General features: G+C 50.7%; 1 protein-coding gene across 1 annotated transcript in view; it reads right to left on the reverse strand.

The window, feature by feature from the left end:
* Window positions 1–20,604, reverse strand: part of LOC124017548 (ADP-ribosylation factor-like protein 15) — a 103,039-nt gene that overhangs the window by 42,619 nt on the left and 39,816 nt on the right. Inside the window, exon 4 of the mRNA XM_046332764.1 lies at window positions 6,339–6,547. Coding sequence (XP_046188720.1) covers window positions 6,339–6,547 — 209 coding nt within the window. The remainder of the gene's footprint in view (window positions 1–6,338; window positions 6,548–20,604) is intronic.

Genomic DNA, 20,604 nt, shown 5'->3' on the forward strand with positions numbered 1-20,604 from the left:
GTGTGTCCAAACTTGACTGGTACTGTACACACACACAATACATAAACAGTCTACACACACACACAGGGTAAACACATACACCGTGTATACAGACACACACAGTGTATACACACACGGAGAGTACACACACACACACACACCAGTGTACACACACACACACACACACACACACACACACACACACAACAGTGTACACAACCACACACAACAGTGTACACAACCACACACAACAGTGTACACAACCACACACAACAGTGTACACAACCACACACAACAGTGTACACAACCACACACAACAGTGTACACAACCACACACAACAGTGTACACAACCACACACACACACACACACACACACACACACACACACACACACACACACACACACACACACACACACACACACACACACACACACACACACACACACACACACACACACACACACACACACACACACACACACACACACACACACACACGTATTGGGAGGTAGAGTGAAACTCTCCAGACCATTAGAGCACTGGGCTTTCCTTTCCACCCTGGAGCCTTCTACAGCCCCAGCTTGATACAGACCCATTTCACTGTGGACTGCAGTGCACACATTCACTTAACCACACACGTCCACATGTGCCACAAGCACACACATTAGGAATTTCAACATTCCTCACACTATACACCAAGACTACATTTCATTCAAACTTGATCTACTTCTACCCAAACCTCAGAAAAAGTACATTATGACAAAGAACATGTTAAAGATAGCCTGGTGCTAAAGATGACAGAAAACATGTGCAGGTCTGGTTAGTGCTTTGAGACAGGCTGCAGGTCTGGTTAGGGCTTTGAGACAGGCTGCGGGTCTGGTTAGGGCTTTGAGACAGGCTGCAGGTCTGGTTAGTGCTTTGAGACAGGCTGCAGGTCTGGGTAGGGCTTTGAGACAGGCTGCAGGTCTGGGTAGGGCTTTGAGACAGGCTGCAGGTCTGGGTAGGGCTTTGAGACAGGCTGCGGGTCTGGTTAGTGCTTTGAGACAGGCTGCGGGTCTGGTTAGTGCTTTGAGACAGGCTGCAGGTCTGGTTAGTGCTTTGAGACAGGCTGCAGGTCTGGTTAGTGCTTTGAGACAGGCTGCAGGTCTGGTTAGTGCTTTGAGACAGGCTGTAGGTCTGGTTAGGGAGGGGTTTGAGACAGTCAGGCTGCAGGTCTGGTTCTGGGTTTGAGACAGTCAGGCTGCAGGTCTGGTTCTGGGTTTGAGACAGTCAGGCTGCAGGTCTGGTTCTGGGTTTGAGACAGTCAGGCTGCAGGTCTGGTTAGGGGTTCGAGACAGCAGGCTGCAGGTCTGGTTAGGGGTTTGAGACAGCAGGCTGCAGGTCTGGTTAGGGGTTTGAGACAGGCTGCAGGTCTGGTTAGGGGTTTGAGACAGGCTGCAGGTCTGGTTAGTGCTTTTAAAACAGGCTGCAGGTCTGGTTAGGGGTTTGAGACAGACAGGGCTGCAGGTCTGGTTAGGGGTTTGAGACAGCAGGCTGCAGATCTGGTTAGGGGTTTGAGACAGCAGGCTGCAGATCTGGTTAGGGGTTTGAGACAGGCTGCAGGTCTGGTTAGGGGTTTGAGACAGACAGGCTGCAGGTCTGGTTAGGGGTTTGAGACAGACAGGCTGCAGGTCTGGTTAGGGAGGGGTTTGAGACAGTCAGGCTGCAGGTCTGGTTAGGGAGGGGTTTGAGACAGTCAGGCTGTAGGTCCGGTTAGGGAGGGGTTTGAGACAGTCAGGCTGTAGGTCCGGTTAGGGAGGGGTTTGAGACAGTCAGGCTGTAGGTCCGGTTAGGGAGGGGTTTGAGACAGTCAGGCTGTAGGTCCGGTTAGGGAGGGGTTTCGAGACAGTCAGGCTGCAGGTCCGGTTAGGGGTTTCGAGACAGTCAGGCTGCAGGTCCGGTTAGGGGTTTGAGACAGTCAGGCTGCAGGTCCGGTTAGGGGTTCGAGACAGTCAGGCTGCAGGTCTGGTTATGGGTTTGAGACAGGCTGCAGGTCTGGTTAGGGGTTTGAGTCAGGCTGCAGGTCTGGTTAGGGGTTTGAGACAGCAGGCTGCAGATCTGGTTAGGGGTTTGAGACAGGCTGCAGGTCTGGTTAGGGGTTTGAGTCAGGCTGCAGGTCTGGTTAGGGGTTTGAGTCAGGCTGCAGGTCTGGTTAGGGGTTTGAGACAGACAGGCTGCAGGTCTGGTTAGGGTTTGAGACAGACAGGCTGCAGGTCTGGTTAGGGAGGGGTTTGAGACAGTCAGGCTGTAGGTCCGGTTAGGGAGGGGTTTGAGACAGTCAGGCTGTAGGTCCGGTTAGGGAGGGGTTTGAGACAGTCAGGCTGCAGGTCTGGTTAGGGGTTCGAGACAGTCAGGCTGCAGGTCCGGTTAGGGGTTTCGAGACAGTCAGGCTGCAGGTCCGGTTAGGGGTTTGAGACAGTCAGGCTGCAGGTCCGGTTAGGGGTTTGAGACAGTCAGGCTGCAGGTCCGGTTAGGGGTTTGAGACAGTCAGGCTGCAGGTCCGGTTAGGGGTTTCGAGACAGTCAGGCTGCAGGTCCGGTTAGGGGTTTGAGACAGTCAGGCTGCAGGTCTGGTTAGGGGTTCGAGACAGTCAGGCTGCAGGTCTGGTTAGGGGTTTGAGACAGTCAGGCTGCAGGTCTGGTTAGGGGTTTGAGACAGTCAGGCTGCAGGTCTGGTTAGGGGTTTGAGACAGCAGGCTGCAGGTCTGGTTAGGGGTTTGAGTCAGGCTGCAGGTCTGGTTAGGGGTTTGAGTCAGGCTGCAGGGTTGGTTAGGGGTTTGAGACAGGCTGCAGGTCTGGTTAGTGCTTTGAAACAGGCTGCAGGTCTGGTTAGGGGTTTGAGACAGACAGGCTGCAGGTCTGGTTAGGGAGGGGTTTGAGACAGTCAGGCTGTAGGTCTGGTTAGGGAGGGTTTTGCGACAGACAGGCTGCAGGTCAGGTTAGGGGTTTGAGACAGCAGACTGCAGGTCTGGTTAGGGGTTTGAGACAGCAGACTGCAGGTCTGGTTAGGGGTTTGAGACAGCAGTCTGCAGGTCTGGTTAGGGGTTTGAGACAGCAGGCTGCAGGTCTGGTTAGGGGTTTGAAACAGCAGGCTGCAGGTCTGGTTAGGGGTTTGAAACAGCAGGCTGCAGGTCTGGTTAGGGGTTTGAGACAGTCAGGCTGCAGGCCTGGTTAGGGGTTTGAGACAGTCAGGCTGCAGGCCTGGTTAGGGGTTTGAGACAGTCAGGCTGCAGAGGTCTGGTTAGGGGTTTGAGACAGTCAGGCTGCAGGTCTGGTTAGGGGTTTGAGACAGTCAGGCTGCAGGTCTGGTTAGGGGTTTGAGACAGCAGGCTGCAGGTCTGGTTAGGGGTTTGAGACAGTCAGGCTGCAGGTCTGGTTAGGGGTTTGAGACAGTCAGGCTGCAGGTCTGGTTAGGGGTTTGAGACAGTCTGCAGGTCTGGTTAGGGGTTTGAGACAGTCAGGCACTATATAGTCCACTACTTTAGACCAGAGCCATATTCCCTATAGTGCACTACTTTAGACCAGAGCCCTATTCCCTTTATAGTGCACTACTTTAGACCAGAGCCCTATTCCCTATATAGTGCACTACTTTAGACCAGAGCCCTATTCCCTATATAGTGCACTACTTTAGACCAGAGCCCACTGGGCTATATAGGGAATAGGGTGTCATGTGAGAGACAGGACATGAATGCTTGACATATAAACAAGGAATGTACATCCTGTTTACAACTTGGGCCAGAACTTTTGTTGGTTTGTTTAGATTCGTTTTTAACTCTAGGTCAATATGGGGCGGGGGTATTGGGATAGGATGGTGAAGAGGAGACATGAAAGGTAGGAGAGAGTGTGAGTCAGAGAGGAAGTGGTTTGATGCAAATCCATTACGACTCTTGTTATAAATGGACTACACAGGTTTCACATACAGGAGTGTTTGCAAACAAACACGCCCACAAAGCCAGGTCCTGGCCGCAGCCGAGGTTCTAATGCAATTAGAATTTATCGGCTGTTTAAAATAGACAGGTTAACAGACAGCTGCTTCAATAGGTTTAGTTCGCATGAGCACGGCTAACCTTAAAATAAATCTGGTGTGGTATCCATGACGAGTCTGATCCGCTGCGATAGGGATGGCTTCATGGTCAGGGTGACCTATACCGATTGTATGATTAGATTGTCTTTATCTGATTGCAATTTGGTTATAGAAGCTCTTCTCAAACAGAGTGCAGGTCGGGTATGTTTAGTGCTCTAAATGGTGTCTGTCTATTGGCCTTTACCCAGCATGCAGAACTGGTTGGAGTGACTTTGTCATTATTGTGTCTTTCATCACCCCATAGGCAGGTTGTGTACTGGTTGTATAGGGAAGACGTCTTTACCTGATTGCAATCTGGTCACGTGACTCAACCAAAAAAAACATAATTGAGACTTCATGTGTACAATTTAGCCTGCTGGACATGGTGTTCAGCATTCCTTGTCGATTTGGATTCAAAAGGTGGGAAAGGATGTGCATAAAGAGGTCAGTGTCTGAGTGTTATGTTACCATAATTGGTCTACTTGGGTGTGAAGCTACATCCCCAGGCCCAGGGTTGGTGTTCGTTTGAATGTCAGTGTTGTGTTGTTACCATAAATTGCCTTGTCTGAGACAGAACAGCCCATAGGGCAGAATCTCCTGTTTCTGTAGCATGAGGTAGCTTGATGTACAAGTACACTCCCTGGACAGGACACTAGTCTATCATTTGCCATAGATATACATTCTATTACAAGTATTATGCCATAATCTATAGCATTTATAGCCATCATTGTTAATTATCTCCTGTACGGAGTGTGCAGCAGGTGTGTGTGTGTTGCACGGGTCAACTGTTCACCCGCCGGCAATTGTCAACAACCCATCCGCAACCGCCCCGCTATATACAGTGGGGCAAAAAAGTATTTAGTCAGCCACCAATTGTGCATGTTCTCCCACTTAAAAAGATGAGAGAGGCCTGTAATTTTCATCATAGGTCAACTATGACAGACAAAATGAGAGAAAAAAATCCAGAAAATCACATTGTAGGATTTTTAATGAATGTATTTGCAAATTATGGTGGAAAATAAGTATTTGGTCACCTACAAACAAGCAAGATTTCTGGCTCTCACAGACCTGTAACTTCTTCTTTAAGAGGCTCCTCTGTCCTCCACCCGTTACCTGTATTAATGGAACCTGTTTGAACTTGTTATCAGTATAAAATACACCTGTCCACAACCTCAAACAGTCACACTCCACTATGGCCAAGACCAAAGAGCTGTCAAAGGACACCAGAAACAAAATTGTAGACCTGCACCAGGCTGGGAAGACTGAATCTGCAATAGGTAAGCAGCTTGGTTTGAAGAAATCAACTGTGGGAGCAATTATTAGGAAATGGAAGACATACAAGACCACTGATAATCTCCCTCGGTCCTGGGCTCCACGCAAGATCTCACCCCGTGGGGTCAAAATGATCACAAGAACGGTGAGCAAAAATCCCAGAGTAGCGACCGGGTAGAAAATAAAATAACTCCATGCAACATTTCCAAATTAAATAATTTTGACCAGTTCTAAGGGAATTCAAATCTGTGAAACAACCCAACATGTTTTTGACAACATTTCAGTTCGGCTTGGATGCATATTTTATGTGGTTGAAATATAAATCAGCATTTATGATGCTGATAAAGATTTCACCTTCCCCAACCATGCATTCATTCTCTCAACATGCTGAACGAAAGAAATAATATTTCTCCACTCCTGTTTGAGTCCAAATGTACATTTGGTGTATCATCTTGCTGCAAGAAATGCTTAATTCTGCAGGAGTTCATGTTAAGGCAATGTGAGAGGTTATAGACCTACAGTCAGAGTCCAGATGTCAGTTTCCATTTAACCCATCTGAACAGTACAGTTCCTTGACCTGTCCTATTTGAAGTTACAGTCTTGTGACTGTTGAATTTGTATAGCGCCTCAATCATCACACATAACATCTTTCCCAAACATCAGGCTGTTCTGTTTTGGCCCTCCCTGTTCCCAAAACATTTGGCACTTGTACAGATAGGACCTAAAGTTTAGGCTAACACACCAATGCCAGAAAAAAATGAATGAAAGAAAAACCTCAATGTAGCCTATCGATATGAATTGCACATGGATTTGTTATGCATGGGTTTTGTCTTTATTCAACCTGCCCGCCCTTCATCCACACAACATTTCATGACCCTAAACCCACTTGCACAGCGGATATAACCGCACATTAGCGCCAGGGGCGGCAGGTAGCCTAGTGCATAAAACATTTGAGTCTATGTGTGTGTGTGCGGTCAGCCTACCTCCTGTGTAGTGCGAGCGGCAGGTTTGTCCTGGTGGTTGGCCAGTATGAGGAAGGGCAGGGTGCAGAGCTGGGGGTGCTGCAGGGCAGAGTGGAGCTCAGTGCGGGCCAACTCCAGGTCCTCGTCTGTGGAGGCACTGTCCAGGATGAACACCACTCCCTGGGAACCCTGGTAGTACCGCGACCAGTACTTCTTTATAGAGTCTGCTCCTGGAGAAAAAGACAGACGGCTGTATGCATGAGCACAGGGATGGATGCTCTCACACACACACACACACACACACACACACACACACACACACACACACACACACACACACACACACACACACACACACACACACACACACACACACACACACACACACACACACACACACACACACACACACACACACACACATTAGTAGTACCACCAGTTCAAATACCTCAATTAAATCAGCTCCTTCAATTGAGACAGGCCCCCACACATGCTATACACAGACAAGCACACACATAATATGAAAACACACACACATGTTCTCTTGGCACTGGCTCCAGTATGATTTCAAATTATAACACACTGTCACAAGCTATTACAATACTCTTAGTGCCAGTCACAACCAAACTGGTTTTTAACCGTTAGCTTCAAGAGGCTCGTTCTACATAATTCAATTGTAGGTTGATAATCCAGCAAATAAAATGCATAACTATGAGCGACAGAGACCTCCAGCAAGAAAAGGGGAAAATGCTATGAATTTCAACATTGTTTCAATTGGAATACGTCTGGAGAACATTTTCCAAATGCTTCTACCCTCCTTTCATAAGATCTTTGTGGATAGCGCATTGTGTTTTTAAGACCTCGGGACTGCCAACTTTTAGCCTCCTGCTCTGTTGCGCTGGGGGCCGGTGGGGAAATTACATGTCTGTCTAAATGAAGTGTGTTCAACACAAAAAAGAAGTTAGCATCCCAAATGGAACACTATCCCCTGTATAGTGCACTACTTTTGGCCAGACCCCTATCGCATCCTGGGTCAAAAGTAGTGCCCTATAAAAAAGGGGAATAGGGTGCAATTTGGGACGCACACAAAGATTATCTTTAAAGGAGAAACAACTCAGAGCACATTAAAGCAGTTCCCTATGAGAGCCACTCTACAGCACAGTTCAAATGAACTTTCTTTTACAATGAACATATGGTTCCTTTTCTGCACAACAATGTGGGGGTACAAAAGACTCACCAGGCAGGGCATGGCTTTGGTTAGAGTGAGTGACAGAGAGGGGGAATAGAACCACGTCGTCGTAGGAATAAGGTCCATTATCAGGACCCGCATTGTTAAATTACTCTCACTGAGTGTGGCTGGAAAAACAACCACTTATTTTTGTGAAATCTAAAAGAGAAAGAGGCCATGGTTTAACTCTTCCATCTCTGGGGATATAGGAAAAGTGAACCTGACTGTAATTTAACCATGCCCACCATCATCTCTCATTAGGGTGTTATTCATTAGGGAATCAAACGGAGGAAAACAGACAAACAGGGAGGGGCTACCTAGACTTGTCCAACAAGAAACACTTGTTTTAATGTTCCATTGCAAAGCACTTTAAAACATTTTGCCCTAATGAATACGATCCAGGCGTGTTTATGGCTGATTCCGCACCTCATTACAAGTGTTTACAGACGATTAGCCTACTACTCTGAGAATCCGTTAAAAACTCTATCCCCCAACTTGACCATTATGCCTGCTCAAGAAATGGAGTAATATTGCGTGGGAGTATGAGCTGAAACAGCTTACAGATGAACTATTACGTATCAAAACACCTCAAATAATTGTGTGGGGGGGAATGGGGGTTAGAGGAGGGGTAGGAAGTTAAGTCTTAACTAGACCGTATTATCAAGATGAATCTATTGCTCAAGAACAGATGCTGAAAAATCTGCCAAGCATAAGAGCTTGGCTATCCATCACTACCGTGGCCTGAGAAACAATGTTGAAACCAATGTTCAAATAATCTTGCTGAGGGGTCTTTTACAGGCTATTAGGACATCAGCAAGCCTCCCATACACTCATATAAGACCACTGGCTATTGTGTGTGTTCATCTCCCTCTCTATTTATATACAGAGGTATGTACATACAGTTCCAGTTTGGACACAGCTACTCATTCCAGGGTTTTTCTTTCTTTTTTACATTGTAGAGTAATAGTGAAGACATCAAAACTATGAAATAATACATATGGAATCATGGAGTAACCAAAAGAAAGTTAACAAACCAAATATATATTTTATTTTTCAAAGTAGCCGCCCGTTGCCTTGACAGCTTTGCACACTCTTGGCATTCTCTCAACTAGCTGCATGAGGTAGTCACCTGGAATACATTTCAATTAACAGGTGTGCCTTCTAAAAAGTTAATTTGTGGAATTTCTTTCCTTATTAATGCATTTGATCCAATCAGTTGTGTTGTAACAAGGTAGGGGTGGTATACAGAACATAGCCCTATTTGGTTAAAGACCAAGTCCATATTATGGCAAGAACAGCTCAAATAAGCAAAGAGAAATGACAGTCCATCATTACTTTAAGACATGAAGGTCAGTCAATATGGAATATTTCAAAAACTTGAAAAGTTTCTTCAAGTGAGCTGCAAAAACCATCAAGTGCTATGATGAAACTGGCTCTCATGAGGACCACCACAGGTAAAGTTCATTGGAGTTACCAGTCTCCGAAATTGAAGCCCAAATAAATGCTTAAAGTAACAGACACATCTCAATGTCAACTGTTCAGAGGAGACTGCGTGAATCAAGCTTCATGGTCGAATTGCTGCAAAGAAACCACTACTAAAAGGACACGAATAAGAAGAGACGAGCAATGGATATTAGGTGGAAATATGTCCTTAGGTCTTATTAGCCCAAACTGAGATTTTTGGTTCCAACCGACATGTCTATGTGAGATGCAGAGTAAGTGAACGGATGATCTCTGCATGTGTGGTTCCCACCGTGAAGCAAGGAGTGTCAAAAGCAAAGCACCCCGACACCGTGTGACGGTGTGTGGCTGCTTTGCTTTTGACACAGTCTGTGATTTATTTAGAATTCAAGGCACACTTAAACAGCATGGCTACCACAGCATTCTGTAGTTAGACACCATCCCATCTGGTTTGTGCTTAGTGGGACTATAATTTTCAAAAAGACAATGACCCAACACCTCCAGGCTGTTTAAGGGCTATTTGACCAAGAAGGCGAGTGATGGAGTGCTCGTTTCAGATGACCTGGACTCCACAATCACTTGACCTCAACCCAATGTTTGAGTTGGACTGCAGAGTGAAGGAAAAGCAGCCAACAAGTGCTCAGCATATGTGGAAACTCCTTCAAGACTGTTGGAAAAATATTCCAGGTGAAGCTAGTTGAGAGAATGCCAAGAGTGTGCAAAACTGTCATCTTGGCAAAAGGTGGCTACATTGAAGAATCTAAAATATATTTTGATTTGTTTAACAATTTTTTGGTTACTACATGATTCCATATGTTATTTCATAGTTTGATGTCTTCACTATTATTCTACAATGTAGAAAACAGTACAAGTAAAGAAAAACCCTTGAATGAGTCAGTGTGTCCAAACCTTTGACTGGCACTGTTCGTATGTACAAAACTATGTGGACACCCTTTCAAATGAGTGGATTTGGCTATTTCAGTCACACCCGTTGCTGACGTGTATAAAAATCAAGCACACAGCCATGCAATAGCCATAGAACATTGACAGAAGAATGGCCTTACTGAAGAGAGTGACTTTCAACGTGGTACCGTCAGTCAGTTCGTCAAATATTTCCCTGCTTGAACTGCCGCGGTCAACTGTAAGTGCTGTTATTGTGAAGTGGAAACACCGGGTTAGGCCCCTTAGTCCTAGTTAAGGGACATTTTAATGTTACAGGATACAATGACATTCTAGATGATACTGTGCTTCCATCTTTGTGGCAACAGTTTGGGGAAGGCCCTTTGCCGTTTCCTCATGACAATGCCCCCTTGCACAAAGCGAGGTCCAGACAGAAATGATTTGAACTCGACTGGCCTGCAAAGAGCCCTAACCTCAACTCCATCGAACAACTAAATTGGACTGCCGACTGCAAGCCAGGCCTAATCGTCCAACATCAGTTCCCGACCTCCCTAATGCTCTTCTGGCTGAATGGAAGCAAGTCCCTGCAGCAATGTTCCAACATCTAGGGGAAAGCCTTCCCAGAAGAGTGGAGGCTGTTATAGCAGCAACGTTGCAACATTTAGGGGAAAGCCTTCCCAGAAGAGTGGAGGCTGTTATAGCAACAACGTTGCAACATCTAGTGGAAAGCCTTCCCAGAAGAGTGGAGGCTGTTATAGCAGCAACGTTGCAACATCTAGTGGAAAGCCTTCCCAGAAGAGTGGAGGCTGTTATAGCAGCAACGTTGCAACATCTAGTGGAAAGTCTTCCCAGAAGAGTGGAGGCTGTTATAGGAGCAAAGGAAGGGGGACTAACTCCATATTAACTCCATATTAAGGCCCGTGATTTTGGAATGAGATGTTCAACAAGCATATACTTTTGTGTACATATACTTTTGGTCATGTACAGCAGATTAAGAACCCCCACCCCTTTCCCTCAGAACAGCCTCAATTCATTGGGGCATGGACTCTACAAGGTGTCGTAAGAGTTCCACAGAGATGCTGGCCTATATTAATATAATATATAATAATAATATATGCCATTTAGCAGACGCTTTTATCCAAAGCGACTTACAGTCATGTGTGCATACATTCTACGTATGGGTGGTCCCGGGAATCGAACCCACTACCCTGGCGTTACAAGCGCCATGCTCTACCAACTGAGCTACAGAAGGCCTATGTTGACTCCAATGCTTCCCACAGTTGTGTCAAGTTGGCTGGATGTCCTTTGGCCGGTGACCCATTCTTGGTACACACAGGAAACTGCTGAAGGTGGGAAACCCAGCAACGTTGCAGTTCTTGACACAAACCGGTGCACCAGGCACCTACTACCATACCCTGTTTAAAGGCACTTACATGTTTGGTTTTGCCCATTCAGCTTCTGAATGGCACACATACACAATCCATGTCTCACTTGTCTCAAGGCTTGATTGAGCCAGTGGGTAGCAGGTTGAAGTTAATTTAACAAGTGACATCAATACGTGATCATAGATTTCCCTTGGGTAGTCTACAGTTGAAGTCAGAAGTTTACATACACTTAGATTGGAATCATTAAAACTCGTTATTCACCCACTCCACAAATGTCTTGTTAGCAAACTATAGTTTTGGTAAGTTGGTTAGGACATATACGTTGTGCATGACACAAGTTAATTTTTCCTACAATTGTTTAGACATATTATTTCACTTATAATTCACTGTATCACAATTGCAGTGGGTCAGAAGTTTACATACACTATGTTGACTGTGCCTTTAAACAGCTTGGAAAATTCCAGAAAATTGTGTCATGGCTTAATCCGCTTCTGATAGGCTAATTGACATAATTTGAGTCAATTGGAGGTGTACCTGTGGATGTATTTCAAGGCCTACCTTCAAACTCCGTGCCTCTTTGCTTGACATCAGGGGGAAATTTTAAAAATCAGCGAAGACCTCAGAAAAACAATTGTAGACCTCCACAAGTCTGCTTCATCCTTGGGACGCCCTAGGGTACCATGTTTATCTGCACAAACAATAGTACGCAAGTATAAACACCATGGGACCACGCAGCTGGCTTACCACTCAGGAAGGAGATGCTTTCTGTCTCCTAGAGATGAACGTACTTTGGTGCGAAAAGTGAATATATATGTATACAATCCCAGAACAGCAAAGAACCTTGTCAAGATGCTGGGGGAAACAGGTACAAAAGTATCTATATCCACAGTAAAACGAGTCCTGTATCGACATAACCTGAAAGGCCGCTCAGCAAGGAAGAAACCACTGCTCCAAAACTGCCATAAAAAAAACAGACAACGGTTTGCAACTGCACATGGGAACAAAGATCGTTCTTTTTGGAGAAATGTCCTCTGGTCTGATGAAATGAAAATAGAACTGTTTGGCCATACTGACCATTGTTATGTCTGGAGGAAAAAGGGGGAGTCTTGCAAGCCGAAGAACACCATCCCAACCATGAAGTATGGGGGTGGCAGCATCATGTTGTGTGGGTGCTTTGCTGCAGGAGGGACTGGTGCACTTCACAAAATAGATGGCTTCATGAGGCAGGAAAGTTATGTGGATATATTGAAGCAACATCTCAAGACATCAGTCAGGAAGTTAAAGCTTGGTCGCAAATGGATCTTCCAAATGGACAATGACCCCAAGCATACTTCCAAAGTTGTGACAAAATTGCTTAAGGACAACAAAGTCAAGGTATTGGAGTGGCCATCACAAAGCCCTGACCTCAATCCTATAGACAATTTGTGGGCAGAACTGAAAAAAAGCGTGTGCGAGCAAGGAGGCCTACAAACCTGACTCCGTTACGCCAGCTCTGTCAGGAGGAATGGGCCAAAATTGACCCAACTTATTGTGGGAAGCTTATGGAAGGCTACCTGAAACGTTTGACCCAAGTTAAACAATTTAAATGCAATGCTACCAAATACTAATTGAGTGTATGTAAACTTCTGACCCACTGGGAATGTGATGAAAGAAATAAAAGCTGAAAGAAATCATTCTCTCTACTATTATTCTGACATTTCACATTCTTAAAATAAAGTTGTGATCCTGACTGACCTAAATTTTACTAGGATTAAATGTCAGACATTGTGAAACACTGAGTTTAAATGTATTTGGATAAAGTGTATGTAATCTTCTGACTTCAACTGTATGTCATGGACAGATCAGGTGTTTTGTCCACTCAGTGTATATATGTAACTTTAGACGAACAGAAAACATGAACACAAGCCAGTTTACCGGAAAACATATTGCATTACAATCACGTGTGACGATAACAGAAACCACATTTTCCACAAATGGTATGACATCATGCATGGTGTGAGATTAGTATTTTCAGATGCCTGAGCCACCCACTGACTGGCTGTCTGCTACCCGCCGACTGACTGGCTGGCTGCTACCCGCCGACTGACTGGCTGGCTGCTACCCGCCGACTGACTGGCTGGCTGCTACCCGCCGACTGACTGGCTGGCTGCTACCCGCCGACTGGTTGGCTGGCTGCTACCCGCCGACTGGCTGGCTGGCTGCTACCCGCCGACTGGCTGGCTGGCTGCTACCCGCCGACTGGCTGGCTGGCTGCTACCCGCCGACTGGCTGGCTGGCTGCTACCCGCCGACTGGCTGGCTGGCTGCTACCCGCCGACTGGCTGGCTGGCTGCTACCCGCCGACTGATTGGCTGGCTGCTACCCGCCGACTGATTGGCTGGCTGCTACCCGCCGACTGATTGGCTGGCTGCTACCCGCCGACTGGCTGGCTGGCTGCTACCCGCCGAATGACTGGCTGGCTGCTACCCGCCGAATGACTGGCTGGCTGCTACCCACCGACTGGCTGACTGGCTGCTACCCACCGACTGGCTGACTGGCTGCTACCCACCGACTGGCTGGCTGGCTGCTACCCACCGACTGGCTGGCTGGCTGCTACCCACCGACTGGCTGGCTGCTACCCACCGACTGGCTGGCTGGCTGCTACCCACCGACTGATTGGCTGGCTGCTACCCACCGACTGGCTGGCTGGCTGCTACCAACCGACTGGCTGGCTGGCTGCTACCCACCGACTGGCTGGCTGGCTGCTACCCACCGACTGGCTGGCTGGCTGCTACCCACCGACTGGCTGGCTGGCTGCTACCCACTGAATGACTGGCTGGCTTCTACCCACTGAATGACTGGCTGGCTGCTACCCGCCGACTGGCTGACTGGCTGCTACCCACCGACTGGCTGACTGGCTGCTACCCACCGACTGGCTGGCTGGCTGCTACCCACCGACTGGCTGGCTGGCTGCTACCCACCGACTGGCTGGCTGGCTGCTACCCACCGACTGGCTGGCTGGCTGCTACCCACCGACTGGCTGGCTGGCTGCTACCCACCGACTGGCTGGCTGGCTGCTACCCACCGACTGATTGGCTGGCTGCTACCCACCGACTGGCTGGCTGGCTGCTACCAACCGACTGGCTGGCTGGCTGCTACCCACCGACTGGCTGGCTGGCTGCTACCCACCGACTGGCTGGCTGGCTGCTACCACTGAATGACTGGCTGGCTGCTACCCACTGAATGACTGGCTGGCTGCTACCCACTGAATGACTGGCTGGCTTCTACCCACTGAATGGCTGGCTGGCTGCTACCCACCAACTGGCTGGCTGGCTGCTACCAACCGGCTGGCTGGCTGGCTGCTACCCACCGACTGATTGGCTGGCTGCTACCCACCGACTGATTGGCTGGCTGCTACCCACCGACTGATTGGCTGGCTGCTACCCACCGACTGATTGGCTGGCTGCTACCCACCGACTGATTGGCTGGCTGCTACCCACCGACTGATTGGCTGGCTGCTACCCACCGACTGATTGGCTGGCTGCTACCCACCGACTGATTGGCTGGCTGCTACCCACCGACTGATTGGCTGGCTGCTACCCACCGACTGATTGGCTGGCTGCTACCAACCGACTGACTGGCTGGCTGCTACCCACCGACTGGCTGGCTGGCTGCTACCCACCGACTGGCTGACTGGCTGCTACCAACCGACTGGCTGACTGGCTGCTACCCACCGACTGGCTGGCTGGCTGCTAACAACCGACTGGCTGGCTGGCTGCTACCCACCGACTGACTGGCTGGCTGCTACCCACCGACTGACTGGCTGGCTGCTACCAACCCGACTGGCTGGCTGCTACCAACCCGACTGGCTGGCTGCTACCAACCCGACTGGCTGGCTGCTACCCACTGAATGACTGGCTGGCTGCTACCCACTACATGCTGGCTGGCTGGATGCTACCCACTACACGCCGACTGGCTGGCTGCTACCCATTGAATGACTGACTGGCTGGCTGCTACCCACTACACACAGACTGACTGGCTGGCTGCTACCCACTGGCTGGCTGGCTGGCTGCTACCCACAGGCTGGCTGGCTGGCTGGATGCTACCCACTGACTGGCTGGCTGGCTGGCTGGATGCTACCCCTGACTGGCTGGCTGCTACCTACTGGCTGCTACCCTCTGACTGGCTGGCTGGCTGCTACCCACTGGCTGGCTGGCTGGCCGCTAAACACTGGCTGGCTGGCTGGTTTCTAGCCACAGACTGGCTGGCTGGCTGGCTGGATGCTACCCCTGACTGGCTGGCTGCTACCTACTGGCTGCTACCCTCTGACTGGCTGGCTGGCTGCTACCCACTGGCTGGCTGGCTGGCCGCTAAACACTGGCTGGCTGGCTGGTTTCTAGCCACAGACTGGCTGGCTGGCTGGTTTCTAGCCACAGACTGGCTGGCTGGCTGGTTTTTACCCACAGACTGTCTAGCTGGCTGGCTGCTACCCACAGACTGTCTGGCTGGCTGGTTTCTACCCACAGACTCTCTGGCTGGTTTCTACCCACAGACTGTCTGGCCGGCTGCTACCCACAGACTGGCTGTCTGGCTGCTACCCACAGACTGGCTGGTTGGCTGGCTGCTACCCACAGACTGGCTGGTTGGCTGGCTGCTACCCACAGACTGGCTGGGCTGGCTGGCTGGCTGGCTGCTACCCACAGACTGGCTGGTTGGCTGGCTGCTACCCACAGACTGGCTGGCTGGCTGGCTGCTACCCACAGACTGGCTGGTTGGCTGGCTGCTACCCACAGACTGGCTGGTTGGCTGGCTGCTACCCACAGACTGGATGGCTGGTTTTTACCCACAGACTGGCTGGCTGGCTGCTACCCACAGACTGGCTGGCTGGCTGCTACCCACAGACTGGCTGGTTGGCTGGCTGCTACCCACAGACTGGCTGGTTGGCTGGCTGCTACCCACAGACTGGCTGGTTGGCTGGCTGCTACCCACAGACTGGCTGGTTGGCTGGCTGCTACCCACAGACTGGCTGGTTGGCTGGCTGCTACCCACAGACTGGCTGGTTGGCTGGCTGCTACCCACAGACTGGCTGGTTGGCTGGCTGCTACCCACAGACTGGCTGGTTGGCTGGCTGCTACCCACAGACTGGCTGGCTGGCTGGCTGCTACCCACAGACTGGCTGGTTGGCTGGCTGCTACCCACAGACTGTCTAGCTGGCTGGCTGCTACCCACAGACTGTCTAGCTGGCTGGCTGCTACCCACAGACTGTCTGGCTGGCTGGTTTCTACCCACAGACTCTCTGGCTGGCTGCTACCCACAGACTGGCTGGTTGGCTGGCTGCTACCCACAGACTGGCTGGTTGGCTGGCTGCTACCCACAGACTGGCTGGTTGGCTGGCTGCTACCCACAGACTGGCTGGTTGGCTGGCTGCTACCCACAGACTGGCTGGTTGGCTGGCTGCTACCCACAGACTGGCTGGTTGGCTGGCTGCTACCCACAGACTGGCTGGTTGGCTGGCTGCTACCCACAGACTGGCTGGTTGGCTGGCTGCTACCCACAGACTGGCTGGTTGGCTGGCTGCTACCCACAGACTGGCTGGTTGGCTGGCTGCTACCCACAGACTGGATGGATGGCTGGCTGCTACCCACAGACTGGATGGATGGCTGGCTGCTACCGACAGACTGGATGGATGGCTGGCTGCTACCCACAGACTGGATGGCTGGCTGCTACCCACAGACTGGATGGCTGGCTTTTACCCACAGACTGGCTGGCTGGCTGCTACCCACAGACTGGCTGGCTGGCTGCTACCCACAGACTGGACTGGTTGGCTGGCTGCTACCCACAGACTGGCTGGTTGGCTGGCTGCTACCCACAGACTGGCTGGTTGGCTGGCTGCTACCCACAGACTGGCTGGTTGGCTGGCTGCTACCCACAGACTGGCTGGTTGGCTGGCTGCTACCCACAGACTGGCTGGTTGGCTGGCTGCTACCCACAGACTGGCTGGTTGGCTGGCTGCTACCCACAGACTGGCTGGTTGGCTGGCTGCTACCCACAGACTGGCTGGTTGGCTGGCTGCTACCCACAGACTGGCTGGTTGGCTGGCTACTACCCACAGACTGGCTGGATGGCTGGCTGCTACCCACAGACTGGATGGATGGCTGGCTGCTACCCACAGACTGGATGGATGGCTGGCTGCTTACCGACAGACTGGATGGATGGCTGGCTGCTACCCACAGACTGGATGGCTGGCTGCTACCCACAGACTGGATGGCTGGCTGCTACCCACAGACTGGATGGCTGGTTTTTACCCACAGACTGTCTGGCTGGATGGCTGGTTTTTACCCACAGACTGTCTGGCTGGCTGGCTGGTTTCTACCCACAGACTGTCTAGCTGGCTGGCTGCTACCCACAGACTGTCTAGCTGGCTGGCTGCTACCCACTGACTGGCTGGCTGGCTGCTACCCACTGACTGGCTGGCTGGCTGCTACCCACTGACTGGCTGGCTGCTACCCACTGACTGGCTGGCTGCTACCTACTGGCTGGCTGGCTGGCTACTACCTACTGGCTGGCTGGCTGGCTACTACCTACTGGCTGGCTGGCTGGCTACTACCCACTGACTGGCTGGCTGGCTACTACCCACTGACTGGCTGGCTGGCTACTACCCACTGACTGGCTGGCTGGCTAGATGCTACCCACTGACTGGCTGGTATCTACCCACAGACTGTCTGGCTGGCTGGTTTTTACCCACAGACTGTCTGGCTGGCTGGCTGGTTTCTACCCACAGACTGGATGGATGGCTGGCTGCTACCCACAGACTGGATGGCTGGCTGCTACCCACAGACTGGATGGCTGGCTGCTACCCACAGACTGGATGGCTGGCTGCTACCCACAGACTGGATGGCTGGCTGCTACCCACAGACTGGCTGCTACCCACAGACTGGCTGCTACCCGCTGACTGGCTGGCTGGCTGCTACCCACTGACTGGCTGGCTGGCTGCTACCCACTGACTGGCTGGCTGCTACCCACTGACTGGCTGGCTGCTACCCACTGACTGGCTGGCTGCTACCCACTGGCTGGCTGGCTGGCTACTACCTACTGGCTGGCTGGCTGGCTACTACCTACTGGCTGGCTGGCTACTACCTACTGGCTGGCTGGCTGGCTACTACCTACTGGCTGGCTGGCTACTACCTACTGGCTGGCTGGCTACTACCCACTGGCTGGCTGGCTGGCTACTACCCACTGACTGGCTGGCTGGCTAGATGCTACCCACTGACTGGCTGGTATCTACCCACAGACTGGCTGTCTGGCTGGTTTCTACCCACAGACTGTCTAGCTGGCTGGCTGCTACCCACAGACTGTCTAGCTGGCTGGCTGCTACCCACAGACTGGCTGGTTGGCTGTCTGCTACCCACAGACTGGCTGGTTGGCTGTCTGCTACCCACAGACTGGCTGGTTGGCTGTCTGCTACCCACAGACTGGCTGGTTGGCTGTCTGCTACCCACAGACTGGCTGGTTGGCTGTCTGCTACCCACAGACTGGCTGGTTGGCTGTCTGCTACCCACAGACTGGCTGGTTGGCTGGCTGCTACCCACAGACTGGCAGCTACCCACTGACTGGCTGGCTGCTACCCACAGACTGTCTGGCTGGCTGGTTTTTACCCACAGACTGTCTGGCTGGCTGGCTGGCTGCTACCCACAGACTGTCTAGCTGGCTGGCTGCTACCCACAGACTGTCTAGCTGGCTGGTTTCTACCCACAGACTGTCTGGCTGGCTGGCTGGTTTCTACCCACAGACTGGCTGGCTGCTACCCACAGACTGTCTGGCCGGCTGCTACCCACAGACTGTCTGGCCGGCTGCTACCCACAGACTGTCTGGCCGGCTGCTACCCACAGACTGTCTGGCCGGCTGCTACCCACAGACTGTCTGGCCGGCTGCTCCACGCCGACTGTCTGGCCGGCTGCTCCACGCCGACTGTCTGGCCGGCTGCTCCACGCCGACTGACTGGCCGGCTGCTCCACGCCGACTGACTGGCCGGCTGCTCCACGCCGACTGACTGGCCGGCTGCTAAACGCCGACTGACTGGCTGGCTGCTAAACGCCGACTGACTGGCTGGTTGTGTCCCAAATGGTACCCTATTCAGTACATAGTGCACAACTTTTTCTTTTTTTTACCAGAGCCTGATGGGAATAGGTTACCATGTGGGACACAAACACTGGTATGGTCTGCACTAGAGCATCAGGTCTACAGTAGAGCATCAGGTCTACAGTAGAGCATCAGGTCTACAGTAGAGCATCAGGTCTACAGTAGAGCATCAGGTCTACAGTAGAGCATCAGGTCTACAGTAGAGCATCAGGTCATGCCAGATCTTCAGGCAGTTCTACACCAGATCATCAGAGCTGAGAACTCCTTCCCTGGTGCGATCCACCGACCTGGTAGATAGACAAAACCTGAAAGACCCTATCGCAATTTATCTTTACACAATTCCTCACATCCTGTTTACTCAACTCCTTGTCAACTGTATTGGAGAAGGTCCCCCCCTTGGACCTTCTTTTGGGGAAAGAGGTGTGCGTGGAGAGATGATGTGAGGAATTTAGCTAATATTAAATAGAGAAACAGCCACAGACTGACAGATCACACACAGCATGATGTCATTATCCCACTGACGGGAAACAGGCTGTGAGGAATCCCTCTGCTTTGAACTCCCATATCATCTCTCCTAAAGCCACGGACAGACAGAAAACATCTCAGAGACCAACCAAAAACATCTCAGCCAGACGAACCAAAAACAATACAATCCCCAGCAGACAGACGCGACTACTGTCAGGGAGATAAAGACAGAGAGCCAAACAGAAACATTACCAGTGCTGCATGACCTGGTGACCTGCAAACATCTCCCATATCAGATTCAAACAACACAGTCCTGTCTCCCTAAATCCCAGAGACACCAAATTATTCATTATTTAGTGACGGAACTAAAAAGACAAAACAGCCCCCCCCATCCTATCGACCACATCCGACTCTGACAAAATCGTCCAGCAGACATGGATTATGGTGGGTCTTTTCCTTAACATTTCAGCACATGCCTTCTTCGAAACATCGGTTTGGTCCCTACAGAAAAAAATATTTGGAGTTGGCCAAATACACTTTATACATCCAAATTTATGGACTGTTACTTTGATGAACTATTACCTTGATGGACTGTTACTACCTGTACCATGTAGGTAACGGTCCTTTTTAGGCTGTCGGTCTCCAGCTCTTTACTGCCGGACGAGAGACTGAATGTTCCCAGCCTCAGGTAGCTTCCAAATTGGCACGCTATCCCCAATTTAGGCTGAATC

The sequence above is a fragment of the Oncorhynchus gorbuscha genome, unplaced genomic scaffold (assembly GCF_021184085.1).
Source record: "Oncorhynchus gorbuscha isolate QuinsamMale2020 ecotype Even-year unplaced genomic scaffold, OgorEven_v1.0 Un_scaffold_27:::fragment_6:::debris, whole genome shotgun sequence".
Lineage (NCBI taxonomy): Eukaryota > Metazoa > Chordata > Actinopteri > Salmoniformes > Salmonidae > Oncorhynchus > Oncorhynchus gorbuscha.